At 39.2% G+C, this 20,825-nt stretch overlaps 1 protein-coding gene across 1 annotated transcript in view; it reads left to right on the top strand.

Moving 5' to 3' along the window:
* The first annotated feature begins 2,985 nt into the window (after positions 1-2,985).
* The window catches only part of LOC131833165 (trace amine-associated receptor 6-like), a 46,982-nt gene continuing 29,142 nt past the window's right edge, over positions 2,986-20,825 (top strand). Inside the window, 2 exon segments of the mRNA XM_059176348.1 lie at positions 2,986-3,061; positions 5,509-5,875. Of these exon segments, the coding sequence (XP_059032331.1) occupies positions 2,986-3,061; positions 5,509-5,875 (443 nt within the window).

Genomic DNA, 20,825 nt, shown 5'->3' with positions numbered 1-20,825 from the left:
TACTATGAGCAACTCTACGGCAATAAATTTGACAATCTGGAAGAAATGGATGCATTCCTAGAAACATATAAACTACCACAACTGAACCATGAAGAAATAGAAAGCCTGAACAGACCCATAACCAATAAGGAGATTGAAACAGTCATTAAAAATCTCCAAACAAACAAAAGCCCAGGGCCAGACGGCTTCCCGGGGGAATTCTACCAAACATTTAAAGAAGAACTAATTCCTATTCTCCTGAAACTGTTCCAAAAAATAGAAATGGAAGGAAAACTTCCAAACTCATTTTATGAGGCCAGCATCACCTTGATCCCAAAACCAGACAAGGATCCCACCAAAAAAGAGAGCTATAGACCGATATCCTTGATGAACACAGATGCGAAAATACTCAACAAAATACTAGCCAATCGGATTCAACAGTACATTAAAAAGATTATTCACCACGACCAAGTGGGATTTATTCCAGGGCTGCAAGGTTGGTTCAACATCCGCAAATCAGTCAATGTGATACAACACATCAATAAAAGTAAGAACAAGAACCATATGATACTCTCAATAGATGCTGAAAAAGCATTTGACAAAGTACAACATCCCTTCCTGATCAAAACTCTTCAAAGTGTAGGGATAGAGGGCACATACCTCAATATCATCAAAGCCATCTATGAAAAACCCACCGCAAATATCATTCTCAATGGAGAAAAACTGAAAGCTTTTCCGCTAAGGTCAGGAACACGGCAGGGATGTCCATTATCACCACTGCTATTCAACATCGTACTAGAGGTCCTAGCCTCAGCAATCAGACAACAAAAGGAAATTAAAGGCATCCAAATCGGCAAAGAAGAAGTCAAATTATCACTCTTCGCAGATGATATGATACTATATGTGGAAAACCCAAAAGACTCCACTCCAAAACTGCTAGAACTTATACAGGAATTCAGTAAAGTGTCAGGATATAAAATCAATGCACAGAAATCAGTTGCATTTCTCTACACCAACAGCAAGACAGAAGAAAGAGATATTAAGGAGTCAATCCCATTTACAATTGCACCCAAAACCATAAGATACCTAGGAATAAACCTAACCAAAGAGACACAGAATCTATACTCAGAAAACTATAAAGTACTCATGAAAGAAATTGAGGAAGACACAAAGAAATGGAAAAATGTTCCATGCTCCTGGATTGGAAGAATAAATATTGTGAAAATGTCTATGCTACCTAAAGCAATCTACACATTTAATGCAATTCCTATCAAAGTACCATCCATCTTTTTCAAAGAAATGGAACAAATAATTCTAAAATTTATATGGAACCAGAAAAGACCTCGAATAGCCAAAGGGATATTGAAAAAGAAAGCCAACGTTGGTGGCATCACAATTCCGGACTTCAAGCTCTATTACAAAGCTGTCATCATCAAGACAGCATGGTACTGGCACAAAAACAGACACATAGATCAATGGAACAGAATAGAGAGCCCAGAAATAGACCCTCAACTCTATGGTCAACTAATCTTCGACAAAGCAGGAAAGAATGTCCAATGGAAAAAAGACAGCCTTTTCAATAAATGGTGCTGGGAAAATTGGACAGCCACATGCAGAAAAATGAAATTGGACCATTTCCTTACACCACACACAAAAATAGACTCAAAATGGATGAAGGACCTCAATGTACGAAAGGAATCCATCAAAATCCTTGAGGAGAACACGGGCAGCAACCTCTTCGACCTCTGCCGCAGCAACATCTTCCTAGGAACAACGCAAAAGGCAAGGGAAGCAAGGGAAAAAATGAACTACTGGGATTTCATCAAGATCAAAAGCTTTTGCACAGCAAAGGAAACAGTTAACAAAATCAAAAGACAACTGACAGAATGGGAGAAGATATTTGCAAACGACATATCAGATAAAGGACTAGTGTCCAGAATCTATAAAGAACTTAGCAAACTCAACACCCAAAGAACAAATAATCCAATCAAGAAATGGGCAGAGGACATGAACAGACATTTCTGCAAAGAAGACATCCAGATGGCCAACAGACACATGAAAAAGTGCTCCATATCACTCGGCATCAGGGAAATACAAATCAAAACCACAATGAGATATCACCTCACACCAGTCAGAATGGCTAAAATCAACAAGTCAGGAAATGACAGATGCTGGCGAGGATGCGGAGAAAGGGGAACCCTCCTACACTGTTGGTGGGAATGCAAGCTGGTGCAGCCACTCTGGAAAACAGCATGGAGGTTCCTCAAAATGTTGAAAATAGAACTGCCCTATGACCCAGCAATTGCACTATTGGGTATTTACCCTAAAGATACAAATGTCGTGATCCAAAGGGGCACATGCACCCGAATGTTTATAGCAGCAATGTCCACAATAGCCAAACTATGGAAAGAACCTAGATGTCCATCAACAGATGAATGGATCAAGAAGATGTGGTATATATACACAATGGAATACTATGCAGCCATCAAAAGAAATGAAATCTTGCCATTTGCAACAACGTGGATGGAACTAGAGCGTATCATGCTTAGCGAAATAAGTCAAGCAGAGAAAGACAACTATCATATGATCTCCCTGATATGAGGAAGTGGTGATGCAACATGGGGGCTTAAGTGGGTACGAGAAGAATAAATGAAAGAAGATGGGATTGGGAGGGAGACAAACCATAAGTGACTCTTAATCTCACAAAACAAACTGAGGGTTGCCGGGGGGAGGGGGTTGGGGAGAAGGGGGTGGGATTATGGACATTGGGGAGGGTATGTGATTTGGTGAGTGCTGTGAAGTGTGTAAACCCGGTGATTCACAGACCTGGGGATAAAAATATATGTATATAAAAAATATATGTTTATAAAAAATAAAAAATTAAAAAAAAAAAAAGCAGTTGCTCAATTATGAAGTTTGATTTTTTTTTTAATTCTCAGAATTGAAAAACTTTGTTGCCCACCATAAGGAAGGGCAGAAAGACAGGAAGCACCAAACTCCAGAGCCATGAGCATCAATCTTTCCCACCCTGCTGTCCTGCAGCTTTGCTATGAGAGTGTGAATGGATCTTGCATTAAAACTCCCTACTCATGATGCTAAGATTCTCAACAAGATCCTAGCAAACAGGATCCAACAGCACATTAAAAAGATTATCCACCATGACCAGGTGGGATTCATCCCTGGGCTACAAGGATGGTTCAACATTTGCAAATAATCCATGTGATAGAACAAATTAATAAGAGAAGAGAGAAGAACCATATGGTCTTCTCAATTGATGCAGAAAAGCATTTGACAAAATCCAGCATCCGTTGCTGATTAAAACGCTTCAAAGTATAGGGATAGAGGGAACATTCCTGAACTTCATAAAATCTATCTATGAAAGACCCACATCAAATGTCATCTTCAATGGGAAAAAGCTTGCAGCCTTCTCGTTGAGATCAGGAACATGACAAGGATGCCCACTCTCACCACTCTTATTCAACATAATATTAGAAGTCCTAGCAACAGCAATCAGACAACAAAGAGAAATAAAAGGTATCCAAATTGGCAGTCAAACTCTCTCTCTTCGCAGATAACATGATTCTTTATATGGAAAACCCAAAAGATTCCACCCCCAAACTACTAGAACTCATACAGCAATTCAGCAACATGGCTAGACACAAAGTCAAAGTACAGAAATCAGTGGCTTTCTTATACACTAACAATGAAAATACAGAAAGGGAAATTAGAGAATCAATTCCATTTACTATAGTACCAAGAACCATAAGATACCTGGGAATAAACCTAACCAAAGAGGTAAAGGATTTGTACTTGAGGAACTACAGAACACTCATGAAAGAAATTGAAGAAGACACAAAGAGATGGAAGACCATTCCATGCTCTTGGATCAGAAGAATAAACATTGTTAAAATGTCTATACTGCCTAGAGAAATCTATACTTTTAATGCCATTCTGATCAAAATTTCACTGGTATTCTTCAAAGAGCTGGAGCAAATAATCCAAAAATTTGTATAGAATCAGAAGAGACCCCGAATCTCTAAGGAAATTTTAAAAAACAAAAATAAAACTGGGGGCATCACGTTACCTGATTTCAAGCTTTATTACAAAGCTGTGATCACCAAGACAGCATGGTACTGGCATAAAAACAGACACATAGACCAGTGGAACCGAGTAGAGAGCCCAGATATGGAACCTCAACTCTATGGGCAAATAATCTTCGACAAAGCAGGAAAAAATATACAGTGGAAAAAAGACAGTCTTTTCAATAAATGGTGCTGGGAAAACTGGAAAGCTATATGTAGAAGAATGAAACTCGACCATTCTCTTACACCGTACACAAAGATAAACTCAAAATGGATAAAAGACCTCAACGTGAGACAAGAATCCATCAGAATCCTAGAGGAGAACATAGGCAGTAATCTCTTCAATATCAGCCGCAACTTCTTTCAAGATATGTCTCCAAAGGCAAAGGAAACAAAAGTGAAAATAAACTTTTGGGACTTCATCAAAATCAAAAGCTTCTGCACAGCAAAGGAAACAGTCAAAACAACAAAGAGGCAACCCACGGAATGGGAGAAGATATTTGCAAATGACAGTACAGACAAAAGGTTGATATCCAGGATCTATAAAGAACTCCTCAAACTCAAAACACACAAAGCAATCATATCAAAAAATGGGCAGAAGATATGAACAGAGACTTCTCCAATGAAGACATACAAATGGCTATCAGACACATGAAAAAATATTCATCATCACTAGGCCTCAGGGAGATTCAAATTAAAACCACATTGAGATATCACCTTACACCAGTTAGAATGGCCAAAATTAGCAAGACAGGAAACAACATGTGTTGGAGGGGATGTGGAGAAAGGGGAACCCTCTTCCATTGTTGGTGGGAATGCAAGTTGGTGCAGCCTCTTTGGAGAACAGTGTGGAGATTCCTCAAGAAATTAAAAATAGAACTTCCCATGACCCTGCAATTGCACTCCTGGGTATTTACCCCAAAGAAGAGCCATCTGTACCCTAATGTTTTTAGCAGCAATGGCCACGGTCGCCAAACTGTGGAAAGAACCAAGATGCCTTTCAATGGACGAATGGATAAGGAAGATGTGGTCCATATACACTATGGAGTATTATGCCTCCATCAGAAAGGATGAATACCCAACTTTTGTAGCAACATGGACGGGACTGGAAGAGATTATGCTGAGTGAAATAAGACAAGAAGAGAGAGTCAATTATCATATGGTTTCACTTATTTGTGGAGCATAACAAATAGCATGGAGGATATGGGGAGTTATAGAGGAGCAGGGAGTTGGGGGAAATTGGAAGGGGAGGTGAACCATGAGAGACTATGGACTCTGAAAAACAATCTGAGGGGTTTGAAGTGGAGGGGGTGGGTGGCAGGTTGGGTTATCAGGTGGTGGATATTATAGAGGGCACGGATTGCATGGAGCACTGGGTGTGGTGAAAAAATAATGAATACTGTTATGCCAAAAATAAATAAAAAATAAATTAAAAAAAAAAAACCTTCCTACTCACTCGGATCCAGGGTGATTCTGTACTCAGCGCCTGGCTTAGCCTCTTTGCTGGCTGTGTTTGGTAACCTCCTGGTGATGACTTCAGTTTTGCATTTCAAGGAGCTGCACTCTCCTGCCAATTTCTTGATCACCTCTCTGGCTTGTGCTGACTTCCTGGTGGGGGTGACCGTCATGCCCTTCAGCATGGTCAGGTCCGTGGAGAGCTGCTGGTACTTTGGAGCCAGATTTTGTACCCTGCACAGCTGCTTCGATGTGGCATTTTGTTACTCTTCTCTCTTCCACTTGTGCTTCATCTCCATCGACAGGTACATTGCTGTTACTGACCCTCTGGTCTACCCCAGCAAGTTCACGGTGTCTGTGTCGGGGATATGAAGAAGAATTTGGGGGACACCATTCAGCCCATAACAGGCAGAAGACAAGGATTGGTGACACTCCCCAAGGGTCTGTTTTTGATGCGCATTTTTGATACTGCTGTACCTTCCAGCAGCTTTTGGAACAGCAGGTAAGAATTTCCTGTTTAATGGCTGGACAGAATCTTGGAATGTCCACCTGTCATATTGTGGGATCAGTCATTGAGCCTTGGAATCATGTATTCACTACAGACATTGCCAAGGAGTGGAAAATTGCAAGTGGAAAAAACGTGCCACAAAAAAGTTGGCACAATGATCATTTTCATGGGTATCTGCAAATGAAAGAATGATCAATTATCGGGGTGCCTGTGTGGCTCAGTCGGTTAAGTGTCTGACTGCTGGTTTCGGCTCAAGTCATGATCCTATGGTCGTGAGATTGAGCCTTGCATAGGGCTCTGTGTTCAGCGCGGAGTCTGCTTCAGATCCTTGCCCCACCTTACGCTCTCTTGCTCCAAATCAATCAATAAAGTCTCTTAAAAAATAGAATAGTCAATTATTACTAGCTGTGATACCAACTTTCCTCACCTGAATATACTGCATATTTCACTTCCCTGGAATGCTGTGGGGTCAAAAAGTGTATGCAGATACTGCAAAAACTTCTATTAAAAAGGATATCAAAAAATGATGCTATAGTTTTACATTTTGCTGTCTGGAATATTTGACATTGTTAATACAATAAAAGTTTTTTGGAATGTATATCCTGATATTTTGTACAATGAATCTAAATTGTAATAGGTTATGGGTCTATAAACCTTATTTATTTTCTTTTTGGTTTGTCTATTGAGTCACTCGATTAAAGTGATTGAAATATTTTTTTCTCATTGGTTTTCACTGAGATTTTTTTATTGTTTTCAAGCAAATATTGGACATAAATTATATGTAAGTACCTGTGTTAGGAAGAACTGACAATAACAAATGTGTTCTATATAGTATTCTCCTCAAGGAATGTAATTTTATAGACAATATGGGCAACACATTTTAAATTATATTATTGAGAACCAGAAAAGTGTCAGAGATGCTAAATCCTATGAGCAGAGAACCAATTGTCACTGTCACAAGGCTGTTCCTTGGCATTGGGCATTTCTAAAACATTGTTTTCTTACTGACATGTGGTCTCATGCCTGAAGGGTTAAAAATTATTAAAGACTTTATTTTTTTAGAAGGGGTTTTTGAGGAGTCTTCAAGCATTAAGCTTGCATAGGCAGACAGGGGGAACTTTTCTTTGACAGGAGGGTTAATTTCCATGCCGATGGGGCTCAATCCCAGGACCCTGAGGTCATGACCTGAGCTGATATCAAGAGTTGGTTGCTTAACGGACTGAGCCACACTGGTGTCCCTGCCCTGTTACTTTCAATGGTCATTTTCTTCTTTCTATTCTCTAACTATGCCATTTGTTCTTGATCTTTCCCTAGGCTCTGGTTTTCTTGGCTGTCATTTTAATATCTGCTTTTGCTGGAATTATTTTCTGCAATCTTCTCAGATTCTCTGCTTCATGCTCTCGCAAGGAGTTTAGTTCCTCTTGTTCACCAGTGTTCTTCCAAAAGCAAAGGAATCAGAAGTCAAATTCAGATCTGGCACAAGATCAAGATACTGTTTAGAGGACATTTTCTCTCTCTCTCTTTTTTAAAAATTAACATATAATGTATTATTAGCCCCAGGGGTACAGGTCTGGGAGTCATCAGGCTTACACACTTCACAGCACTCACCACAGCATATACCCTCCCCAATGTCCATAACCCAACTACCCTCTATCTACCAGTCTCCCTCTGGCAACCCTCAGTTTGTTTTGTGAGATTAAGAGTCTCTTATGGGGAAAAAAAAAAAAAAAAAAAAAAAGGCACCTGGGTGGCTCAGTGGGTTAAAGCCTCTGCTTTTGGCTCAGGTCATGATCCCAAGCCCCACATCAGGCTCTCTGCTCAGCAGGAAGCCTGCTTCTCCTCCTCTCTCTCTCTCTGCCTGCCTCTCTACCTACTTGTGATCTCTTTCTGTCAAATAAATAAATAAAATCTTAAAAAAAAAAAAAAGAGTGTCATGGTTTGTTTCCCTCCTGAGCCCATCTTGTTTTATTTTTTCCTTCCCTACCCCTTAAACCCACTTTACCTCTCAACTTCCTCATATCAGGGAGATCATATGATAATTGTCTTTCTCTGATTGACTTATTTCACTCAGCATAATACCCTCTAGTTCCATCCATGTCGTCACAAATGGCAAGATTTCATTTCTTTTGATGGCTGCATAGTATTTCATTGTGTATATATACCACTTCTTCTTTATCCATTCATCTGCTGATGGACATCTAGGTTCTTTCCATAGTTTGGCTATTGTGGATGTTGATTCTATAAACATTTGGGTGCACATGCCCCTATGGATCACTACATTTGTATCTTTAGTGTAAATACCCAGTAGTGTGATTGCTGGATCATAGGGTAGCTCTATTTTCAACTTTTTGAGGAACCTCCATGCTGTTTTCCAGAGTGGCTGCACCAGCTTGCATTCCCACCAACAGTGTAAGAGGGTTCCCATTCCTCTGCATCCCCCCAGCATCTGTCATTCCCTGACTTGTTAATTTTAGCCATTCTGACTGGTGTGAGGTGATATCTCATTGTGGTCTTGATTTGTATTTCCCTAATCCTGAGTGATATGGATCACTTTTCATGTGTCTTTTGGCCATCTGGATGTCTTCTTTGCAGAAATGTCTGTATATGTTCTCTGCCCATTTCTCGATTGGATTATTTGTTCTTTGGGTGTTGAGTTTGATAAGTTCTTTATAGATTTTGAACACTAGCCCTTTATCTGATATGTCGTTTGCAAATATCTTCTCCCATTCTGTCAGTTGTCTTTTGGTTTTGTTGACTGTTTCTTTTGCTGTGCAAAAGCTTTTGATCTTGATAAAGCCCCAGTAGTTTTTTTTTTTGTTTGTTTTTTGTTTTTTGTTTTTGCCTTTGTTTCCCTTGCCTTTGGTGATGTTTCTAGGAAGAAGTTGCTGCGGCTGAAGTCAAAGAGGTTGTTGCCTCTGTTCTCCTCAAGGATTTTGATGGATTCCTTTCTCACATTGAGGTCTTTCATCCATTTGGAGTGTATTTTTGTGTTTGGTGTAAGAAAATAGTCCAGTTTCATTTTTCTGCATGTGGCTGTCCAATTTTCCCAACACCATTTGTTGAAGAGACTGTCTTTTTGCCATTGGACATTCTTTCCTGCTTTGTCAAAGATTAGTTGACCATAGAGTTGAGGGTCTATTTCTGGGCTCTCTATTCTGTTCCACTGATCTATGTGTCTGTTTTTGTGCCAGCACCATACTGTCTGATGATGACAGCTTTGTAATAGAGCTTGAAGTCTGGAATTGTGATGCCACCAACTTTGGCTTTCTTTTTCAATATTTAGAGGACATTCTCTTATAGTGATACATTCATACAACAAAGTGATACATTCACCACAATAATTATCTCTTCAACATAATTACTTTCATGTAGTATGTCCCTTCACTTCTTCAGCATGATATGGGAATAATAAGTTGCCTGTCATGGCATGTTATAAATATCATCTAATACTGTCACTGTTGATTATAATGCAAACTTAGGATGTCACATATTCATGGGGGAAGATGATATATTCAATAAATCGTCTTTAAACTTCTAGGTATCTATTTGGGGTAAAAATGTTCTGATTCTCACTCTTCCCCTACACAACACATGTGCGCTTACATACATATTGTTCAGGAGAGATCTTTTTTTTTTTTTTTCAGGCGCGATCTTAGTGTAAAATATAAAGCCATGAAGTTTTAGAAGAAAATATTGGAGAACATTTTCATAGTTTCTCATGGAAAATGTTGGCAAATTAACTATAAATTTAATATTTCTACATAATAAAAAATTAAAATCTAAAAAAGATAAACTTGAAAAAACTCTTTAGAATATTTATTCTCTTCTAATTGGTTTAGTTGAAAATGGAGAAGAAAAAAACATTTTTTGTTTTGTTTTTTTTTTAATTTTTTGTTTTCCGCAGTACTTGAGTCTCCAAAGTCTCGGCCTTGTTAGAAAGGAAAAAAAGCTTATAGTGAACAGATTTGAAGTGAGTGCAATAGAAAAATATTTCCTGCATCCCAGAACAAGAGTAAAAAAGATAGCTGGAATACAAAAATAAGTGAGAAAGCTGTGAAGGTCTATGAGGGAGGAGAATCCCATTTCTCCCCAGATACTGTCTGGTTTGAGGGAAGGACTAATAACTGATATGCCAATGCAGTTGGTTGAATAAAAGTCCCACAAACAGACCCAAGTCTAAATCTTAGAACCTATAAATATTAAAAATTATTTGGAGTACAATGGTCTTTGAAGATGATTAAGGTAAGACTCTTAAGATGGTGAGATTATCTGGGATCATCTGGGTGGGCCCCAAATGCCATCCCAAATGTTCTTACAGGAAAGAGGCACAGAGAGATGACACACACAGAGGAGAAGGCAGTGTGATCACACAGGCAGAGATTGGAGGAATGGGGCCAGAAGCCAAAGCATGCTGGCAGCCAGCAGAAACAGGGGGAGGCTAGGATGAATTCTCTGAGACCCTTCTGAGGTAGTGAAGTCCTGCTAACACTTTGATTTTGGATTTCATATTCTTGGCCTGCAGAACTCTGTAGGTATCAATTTCTGTCATTTTAAGCCACCAAGTGAGTGCTGATTTGTTAACGCAGCAACAACAATTAATAAGAAGACCCAAGTGCAGGCAAAGCTCTCTCTCCTTTCCCTGGATAGAACTCAGTGGACATGAAGACCACAGAGCAGAGATGACAGCATAGGTTTTCTGAGCCCATAGCCTGAGACAGCCTCACAGAGAACCTCGCTCTGCATGGGACAAAAAGAGTAAAAGATTCTTAGCCCATGAAGGTGCCATGGAGTCATGACGGTCCTAGAAACTCCACCAAATGTTCCATGGCCCCTGATGCCAGAGTATAGCTGAACTCTTCAGAGAAGCATGTTGGAATTGGCTGATAAGCGCTACAGGAACCTTACCTGCAGGTATAAGAGATGACTTCTCTGTGACAGGACTGGACCAAAGTCCAGAGAACAGGCAGGACATCTCACTGAGGGTGAATGGTCACCCAGATCAGATCTCTAATCCACAGAGCCCAGTTAACTCAGAGGGGAAGGTAGAGAAAATCCAGATGGATGGAGAGGAATTTCCCATTATCTGTAGGTCAGGGGCATTACCCAGACATCAAGTTCATTAATAGCTATAGAGCATAGAGGAACAGCACACAAGATCTGGAGCTAAATTTCTAGGATGCCAATCCCCAGTTCACTGTTCACTGCACCTTAACCCTGGGCAAGTGACTAACTTTCAGGGTTTCAGTCAAATAGGAATAATGATCATATGGGCTTCATGGGATTTTCTGTGTGTGACTATTTAAGAACTTCCTACATGTGAAAAACCTAGATAGAGCAGGTGTTCAAAAGCTGTTTGCTACCATTAAAATAGCAGTTGCCTTAACAATAAAGTAACACATTTTGCACACCAGAATCTGTGCCTTGTGACTCATTGAAGGTACCCGTGGGTCTTCCTAGAATTTCTATCATGTTTTAGGAAGCATTTCTGTATCATAGACTATTAAAAGCCATAAGATAAGAGCTGTGACCCAAATTCTGAGAAAGATGTAAAATAGTTATTGACATGTACAAAGCTGTGTACAATTTTTGAAAGTTTTCCCTGTTCTTGACCTTAGTACCTTCCTTCATCCTTCTAAACCTGGCCCTAAATTTATATTCTCAGTGAATTCTATTTATTCATCTTACTTATATTATTTGTTGATATTGTTTCTCACTTTACACTTTTTAATTGTGTTAATTTTAGCTTTAAGCATTGTGAATTATGTTGTTTTATGTCTGTATCTCATATTAACATGGAAACCCCCCTAAGAGAAGAATATATTTTGTGTGTATTCTTGTATGTTGAAGACCTGCACAAATAGGTGCTTAGTAAACAAACAAATATAAATAATGCATACATGAATGATCAGACTGCAGGCAGATCTATAGAGATTTTATGGCCCCTGAATCTTTTACTAAAGCGTCTATGGCTTTTTACTTATTTTGAAGAGAATACTCTCAAATATCATTATTGAGTATAGCCTATCCATATATCCTTGTCTACATATACTATGTAATAGGCCCTTTTTGTCTAGACCTCTCTAGGTACAAGAGATCTTATTTTTTTAGCTGGCTAAGAATTTTTTTTTTTTTTTAGTAATGAATAAATTTTGAAATTTATCAAATGCCTTTCTTCATTTCATCAGATGATTGTAAAATTTTAATCTTTTACAAAGTTGAGTTGCAATAATTGATTTTCTAATTTAAAGCAAACATTCATTCTTGGTATAGACTCTAATCATGGTATATTATCCTTTTATATTTGGGTTTAGTTTTTGAAAGTTTGTTTAGGGTTTTTGCATCTTTGTTTATAAATGAGGGCATTTTTACCTTTCTCCTTTTTGAAATCATCTATGTAGGTTTTGGTATAGAAGCTACATCAAAATACAAATCTCAAGTGGAGATAATTAATTCTCCTCCTGTTCATACTATTTACTACAGAGATTCTATTTCAGATGATTTGGGGTATGGCATTTGCCGTGTTTCCTAGGGATTTTACCATTAGTCCTCAGACCATCTAGGGGTAGGTGAAGGTCAGTAACAGCAATGCTCCTGTCGATGGAGAGGAAGCACAAGTGGAAGAGAGAAGAATAAACAAATGCCACATCGCAGCATGTGTGGAAGGGACAGAAACTTGGCCCAAAGTAACAGCAGCTCTGCACAGACCTGACCTCACTGAAGGGTGTGACGGTCACCCCACCCGGAAGTCAGCAGAGGCCAGAGAGGCGAGGAGAACCTTGGTTTGAAATGCAGGATGGAAATCAGCACCAGGAGGTTTCCAAACACAGCCAGCAGCCCAGAGCCAAACAGCCATCAGGCAGGGTCCTGGTGAACAGGGACTTTCAGGCAGGGTGGGGTCACATTCTGGTTGCAGAGCAGCTGCTCTGCAGGGGGAGATGAGTCGTTATTCATGGTGCTTGTAGAGACTTCTGTCCTTCTTGATTTTCACAAAGGATGTAGGATTCTAATTTTTAATACTCCTGAGGAGAAAAACATAAATACACCAGGAGTCTGAAGAAATGATCAAATATTATTACTAATGTTTTTTCTGTTTTCCATTTATTATTACAAATCCCAAATGTATTCTATAACAAAATAAACTTGAACAAAATTATATTGTATAAGATTACTGGGGGTTAATTTCAAATAACCAATGCATGATTCCTTTAAAATTTGACAAAATTCCATTTTAGTCATAAATAAATGTTTTTATTTTTACCTCTTGTGTTCCTCTTCACAACAGCCTCAGATATGGGATATTTTTACCTCTTGTGTTCCTCTTCACAACAGCCTCAGATATGGGATCATATCTTAGGGATCACCTCCCCTTTATCTTTATGTTGTCTGACCTGTATTACTGACTAAGACATAAATTAATGCGAACATTGGGAGAATCCCTGCACGGAATCCTGTAGTGTAAGGTGTGAACTTGAAATATTATTTTCAACAGTGATTATTAGGAAAAGGTATTCTACAAAACAACCCTCTACATTAAATTTGCTTAGCCATTGTTTCCTGGGTCAAAGATTTCTTTTTTCTTAGACTTGAGTGTTTCCCCTATTCTCAGTCCTGGTGAAGACACCTCACTGGCTTTTTGTACAGAAGTTCAATAGGGTGTAAACAGTGAAAGCTAATACTTGGCTTTTCCCTCTCTTTTGCCTCTGCACTGGCTACCAGCAAACAGAAATAGGAACATACACTAAGGATGGTTTGAGATTGGTGAAATACATTGAGATTGGTGAAATACACAGGCACTAAAAGACAACATGCTATTTCAGACACCAGCATTTCTGAAGTGGTGTGACTGTCAGTGCTGGTAGGAAGGAGGTCAGTTCTCCTCTCAGCCATTGTCTCTGGAAAGAGATCAGGGATGCCTCTCTGTCCACATAGGAAATGGGCTGTGAGTCCCCTGACGACACACATTTGTGGGTCTAGCTGATAGAATATCTGTTTGCAGTGTTGCTCAAAGAATTCTGATAAAGAATAATGAACAGAAAGCTGGGAAATGGGAACACGATTCTTGAGTCATTTCCCAGCCCTGAAATGTTGAACATTGCAGAGCAAGGAACAGCAAGGTTCAAACTTCTCAAAGGTCCAAGAGTCTTAACACTGCAGGGCTGTGATCTTGGATGTATGGGTGAATTTGTGCTTCAAGTTTTAAAGTGCCATAGGTATCATCATTAATCCATCTCGGCATCTGATTTCTCATTTAAAAAAAAGAATGGATTCTTTTTGGGTGCCTGGGTGGCTCAGTGTGTTGGGCCACTGCCTTTGGCTCGGGTCATGATCTCAGGGTCCTGGGATCGAGTCCCACATCCAGCTCTTTGCTTGGCGGGGAGCCTGCTTCCCTCTCTCTCTCTGCCTGCCTATCTGTCTACCTGTGATCTCTCTCTGTCAAATAAATAAATAAAATCTTTTAAAAAGTGGATTCTTTTTAATATTATTTCTAATATTTTCCGAGAATCTGGTTTTGTTAAATAATGATAATTGCTTACATAGGCAAAAGTCTAGGCCAGAACATTCTCAGCTTCAGCATTGCTGACATTTGAGATCAGATAACCCTGATGTGGGGATCTGTTGTCTGCCTTGAAGGGTGTTTAACAGCCTCCCCGCTACTAGATGCTGGTAGATGTCAGTAAAATTTTCCCAACTGTGTGAACCAAAAATGTCTCCAGACATTGACTTCTGGAGTCTTCTGGAGGAGAAACACTCAATGACCTACTCATTGAAAACCAATTTTCTCTGGGGAGGGTGGGGGAAGTATCATATGATACTCGCCACTTAGGATAAAGAAATAACTTTATATCTTCTTTTATTACTCTGAGGTTAATTAATTAATTAATTAATCCATCCATTCAATATGTATTTATTGAGTGCCAGGAGCTGGGTACAAAGAAATGAACAAAAAACCTGGGTACACTTGATCTCTATCATGAGGTTTGCAGTCTTGAGAGGGAAACAAATCTTAAGCAAGTATACAAAGAAATAGATACATGAATACAAATGAAAAGTATTTAAAAAAAAAAGACGATAACTTATGTTGCAGAGAGCACTGAGGCAGGCAGGTGTAGACAAAGTGGTTCCTTCAAACAGGGTAAGACAAAAACAGTTCAAATATTTGTAGAATTTTAATATTATATATATGAGGAAACAGAAAGTGAGAATGGGGTGGAACAATAGCTGGGGTTTTAGACTTAAATAGTCTGAGGGTGACTTAATGAGAGTGAAATATTATGCCCAAAAAAGAAAGGCAGAGAGGAGAAAGAGAGAGAGTGATGAAAGCCTGCTGTGGTCTGGAAACAGGAATGGGTGGGAGACCGGGAGCTTGTTCTAGGAAGAACTTGTACACAATCCACTTCTCTATAAATTATCTTTTAAAACAAAGATCTAGACATCTTCCATTTTTCTACCAGTGTTAATTTCCAATTATTCTATCTTAGCTAATTCTTAAGATATTTATTTAGGATTTATATTCTTTCCCTTTTTCACATGTCTCCTACAACTTTCAGGGCCCAATATGGGAGAGGTTTAGAAAATGCTTCCAAAACCCACAGGATCAAAACAAATTGAGAGTGATACATTTTTTGAGCCAAGGCAAAATAGAGGAAGATCTTAAACTAGGTGCCCAGCCCCACCCCTCCACGTCTATTAGGTGGACCCAATCATCTCTAAAATATAACCAAGGGACCAGAGAACATCCCAAATTGATTCAAGTAATTAGAATTTATATTTGGGAAAAAATAAGCCATCTAAACAATTGCATTACAGACTATCAGACTGAGGATTTCATATGTTAATTGCAAAAGTTTAATTAATTAGAGGTAGAGAAACAAGGACAACAAAGCAAAATTTTTTTGCATAGCTAGGGATTCCACTGCTCAGACTCAACCAAAAAATGAACACAATGTAGCAAAATATTTCATAGAGAAGAGGCAGGTAGAAAGGAATAGAAAGGAAATTGAAAATAGAACCTTGTTTCAAAGGCTAATCCCAATGGAGGAATGAGAAGGAGCAATGAATATCATGGTCTAAGAATCCTAAATCTTGGATATGACACCCAGGCTCTGTGACCTTGGGCAAGTTGTTTATATTTTCTGGATTTACTGTCAATGAGTAATATGCAAATATGCCTAGAGTAGATTATTGCAAATGGTCAACTATAGTTGTCGCTTGAACAACATAAGTTTGAACTATATAGGTCTATTTATATGTAAATTTTTACAGTACAGTAATATAAATGTATTTTCCTTTTTCTTAGTGTTTTCTTAACATTTTCCTTTTTCTAACTTACCTTATTATAAGAACACAGTATATAATACATATACAAAACATGTTTTAATCAACTTTATTGGCGGGGCTTCCAGTCAACAGTAGGCTATAAGTACTGAAGTTTTGGAGATCAAAAGTTACACATGAGTTTTCGACTGTGCAAATGGTTGGCATCCCAAACCCCTATGTTGTTCAAAGGTCAACTGTCTTTGAGTGGAAAAATCAACAGATATCTGTTGATTCTCATGGAAGTTGAAGTGTCCCCTTTATCAAAATTTCTGGGACAAGATCCCCTGCAATCTTAGTTTGGCAACCTAAACAAACAATGGGTTTGTGCTTTTCTTTATTGAGAATGTAATCAGTGAATTTTTTTTTAAGATTTTATTTATTTATTTGACAGAGAGAGAGAGAGAGATCACAAGCAGGCAGAGAGGCAGGCAGAGAGAGAAGGGGAAGCAGGCTCCCTGCTCTGCTGAGAGCCCAATGCGGGGCTTGCTCCCAGGACCCTGAGATCATGACCCAAGCTGAAGGCAGAGGCTTAGTCCACTGAGCCACCCAGGTGCCCCTGTAATCAGTGAGTTTGAAGACACTTCTCCTTTTGTGTTGGCTGTTAAAAATGGCCAAATTTCTTGCTCCCATTAGCAAGTGTGTGCATGTGTGTGTGTGTGTGTGTGTGTGTGTGCGTGCACGTATGTATTTGTGATTGACATATATATTTTAGGTCCATTTATGCCTCCATTGATCACCACCACCCCCATTTCTGTGCTTCTTTCTTCTATTGCTTACAATTTTAGTGTACACTGTTTGCTTGAATTTTACATTTCTCTGTAAGTTGCTTTAAATTTATTCTGGATCAAGGCATATAAATTCACAAACTAGAAACAATTATATTTCAAAACAAAATAAACTTTATTTATTTATGTATTTATTTATAAGAGAGTGAGTGCACAAGCAGGGAGAGCAGCAGGAAGAGAGAGAAACAGCCTCCCCACTGAGCTGGGAGCTGGATGCAGGACTTGATCCTAGGATCCCGGGATCATGACCTGAGCCAAAGGCAGATGCTTGAACGACTGTGCCACCCAGGCATCCCCATAAATTATTTTTAACAATACTCTTTTGGTATTAAAGAAAACTACTTCCATTTATTCTATATCCACTTAAACTGGAAGTTTTTCTATATTTTGGTCTTTTGTGTAGAAGATACTCTTTAATCAAATTACTGACTTAGATTATATAAAATTGCAGATATTCTAATGCTATAAATTATTGAATAAATGTGACAGTTAACAAATAAGGTTTTTATGACATCAGTTAGTGTTAATCAGTCATTCAGGATATAGATCAAATTTCTCTGCCTGAAAACTGATCATCTAGACCCTCAACCATCACGGCCCAGCTGCTTATCTGTGAGAACCTCACAACAAAAGAGCTCTCATTCCCTTCTGTAATATGTTGAATTGTAATCCTCCAGCCCCACACACATACACACAAAAAGGTATTCCTCATTCTAGCCTCCAGAACCAGACCTTATTTGGAAAGAGTCTTTACAAACTTAGCTAAGACAAGTTCATCTCATAAGATGATGCTCTCATTACCTGAATGTGCCCTAAATCTAAGACCAGGGTCTTATAAGAGACACCAGAGGAGAGGGGTGTCTGCGTGGCTCAGTTGGTTAAGCAACTGCCTTAGACTCAGGTCATGATCCTGGAGTTCCAGGATCGAGTCCCGCATTGGGCTCTCTGCTCGGCTGGGAGTCTGACCTTTCAGACTCTCTGACCTTTCCACTCTCACCCTTTCTCTGTCTCTTTCTCAAATAAGTAAATAAAATAAAATAGACACCAGAGAAGAAATGGAGAAAGAATAGAAGACCATGTGAAGATGGAGGCAGAGATTTGAGTATGCTGTTACAAGCCAGGAACACCCAGAGTTACCAGAGCCTGGAAAAGGCAGAGAAAGACTCTATCCCGGAGCTTTTGGAGGGAGCATGGTCATGTCAACACTTTGATTTCAGATTTCTGGCATCCAGGATTGTGAGAGAATACATTTTTGTCAGAGGATAAAACCAACAGTTTTGTGGGAATCTGTGATGGCAGTCCAAGGAAACTAAAACACTCTCCAAGGAAAATAAAACATTCTTCCATTCAGTGACAAAATGGTTGACAAAGAAGAAATTGGGGCAAAGGGCTGAGGAAAGAAAAATCAACATAATCTTTCAAAAAATCTGATTTTCTTTGAAAGAAAATTGCAAGGAACAAGAACTATTATTCCCAGATATTTAACAGGCACTAATCTTATACATTAGGCATGAGTAAGCCCTTTTAAGAAAAGCAGACTTTATTTCTTACAGAAGTTTTGGGTATACAGAAATATTGACAGAGAGGTACAGAGATTTCCTACAGCCTCTCCCACATCCAGCTTATTTTGAAGCTAGACAAAAGACAGGGAGTTTCAGTCATGGAGATGAGAGAGAAGTTCAGGCCTGATTCCATACCTAACGCTCTTTTCACTCTCCTCATTGCTCTGCTGAGTGCCCAGGTCCACCCACCAGAAAGTCCACTGAGGCCAGACAGGTGATGAGAAAATTCGCTGGGGAGTATACCTGCTTGAAATGAGGCCAGGAGGGAGGCCAGCACTGTGGAGAGCTTGTATTATCAATTTCACTCTTACTTTGATGAGATCTTTTGTTATTCTTCTAAGTGCCATTTGGGTTTTATTTCTGTTCTTCATGTCATTTCTTGAAAAGCAATAATAATGACAGTAAATGTGTTGGGCATAAGCCAAAGAGAGCCCATTTTCTATGACAAGAAAGCAGAGACCTAGACAATCATTGCACAGGGCTGTGAAACGGAAATCTCTGAGAACAAATCCTGGCCATGTGATCTTAGAAAACTTACCTAACCTCTCCTGGCTTCAGATCACTCCTCTCTAAATATGGAAGCAATATTACTCACCATATGGAGCTGTAAGTAAAGATAAGGAAGGAAATGAACAATTTATGGTTAGAACTTAGTAGCATATAATAACCAATAATAAAAAATGACAGATAGGTGGGTAGAGTAACCATTAACAAAAATAATAAGAACAAGTACATGATTTTTCTTCCAACTTCAACTTCACGTCTAAGAAGTGATTAGAATCATTGGTGCTGGCATTTAAGCTGGGTGAGGAGGACAATGAAGAATCCCAGCATTTGAGAAGTGAGAAACTACTTGCAGTTGGTTTTCTAGAACAAGTGACCCTGAAAGGCAGGAGTCATTAATCAGATATACCAACTGGAGGGATTTCAGATTTTAGTAGAAGTCCAGATTCTGACGTTCCAAAAACTAGAACCCTGGAGGTTTGTGTCTAATTAATTTGGTGACAAACACTGACATGAGGTCATCATTTCATGTCTATTTCTTACCACTCTGTCTGAATATTCATGCTTTGGTGCAGAGAAGGATTGTGTTGATCACAAGTGCTTCACATGTCTATTCCAAATTTATAATGGATCGGCCTTTTCAAATTAAAAAAATCTGATTCTCAAGGGTTTCAGATAAGAGACTGACCCTATAGATGACAAGTCCTAGGCTAATACCCCGTGAGTGAGAGACTGAGCTGGGGTGGAGGATTCCCAGGATCCGGGAGGTAGCTCGACTCATGGTCCAGGGCATGGACTCTGGGTCCAGTCTGCCTCAGCAAGAATCCAACTCTCCTGAACTTCTCAGCCTTCTGAAGTCTCAGTATTCTCTGCTGTGAAATGGGGATACTAATATTACCTTGTTCACGGAGTTATTCTGAGGATGGTAGGAATGAATATTTCTAAAGCATTTAATAGAGCAAGTGTTCATGTTTTATGTACTGTGTATCTGGAGAGTAGTCCTGGGGAGTGTGACGGAGTGCTGGGGAGTAAAATTCACGTGAAAGAAGAGAGGAGACCCCTGGAATCTGTGCTTGGCAGTACTGAGGAGGGCGGGGCTTATGCAATCCGACAACCTTAGGGTTTTAAGGAGGGTGGGGGGAGAATGCTATCATATCATGAGGGGGAATAAGGAAGATGCCTGCCTCATTCTCTGCCCAGTCACCAGGTAAAGGCCGGGTTTTAAAAGGTACAGGGAACCCACACAGAAGGAAATATGTGTCTAATGTTATTTCTCAATATTTATGCATTTTGGTATTATCTTGTTTGGAGACAGTCTAGGAACGGCACTAGATTGTGGCAAACCTCTCACTGGTCAGAAAAAAAATGAGAAAAATATGGAAAGTGGGACACATGTCTCATGATGGAAAGTTTACTCAATTTACAGGACTGTCCTTTTATTGTTAGATTATATTCTTCTTCAACTTTTGATATTAAAACATACTCAAATGAAATTATGGCAAAGTACCTAAAGGTTGTCCCTGGTGCTGTTGCTGCTTTTTTAACCATGTCCTTGGTCGGCGGAGTTAAAATTTATCCATTAAATTGTTTAGTTCTGGGGTGCCTGAGTGACTCAGTGAGTTAAGCATCTGCC

The sequence above is a fragment of the Mustela lutreola genome, chromosome 6, assembly GCF_030435805.1.
Source record: "Mustela lutreola isolate mMusLut2 chromosome 6, mMusLut2.pri, whole genome shotgun sequence".
Taxonomy (NCBI): Eukaryota; Metazoa; Chordata; class Mammalia; order Carnivora; family Mustelidae; genus Mustela; species Mustela lutreola.
Note: the sequence above shows the minus strand (reverse complement) of the source record. Positions and strands in the feature narration are given on the sequence as shown.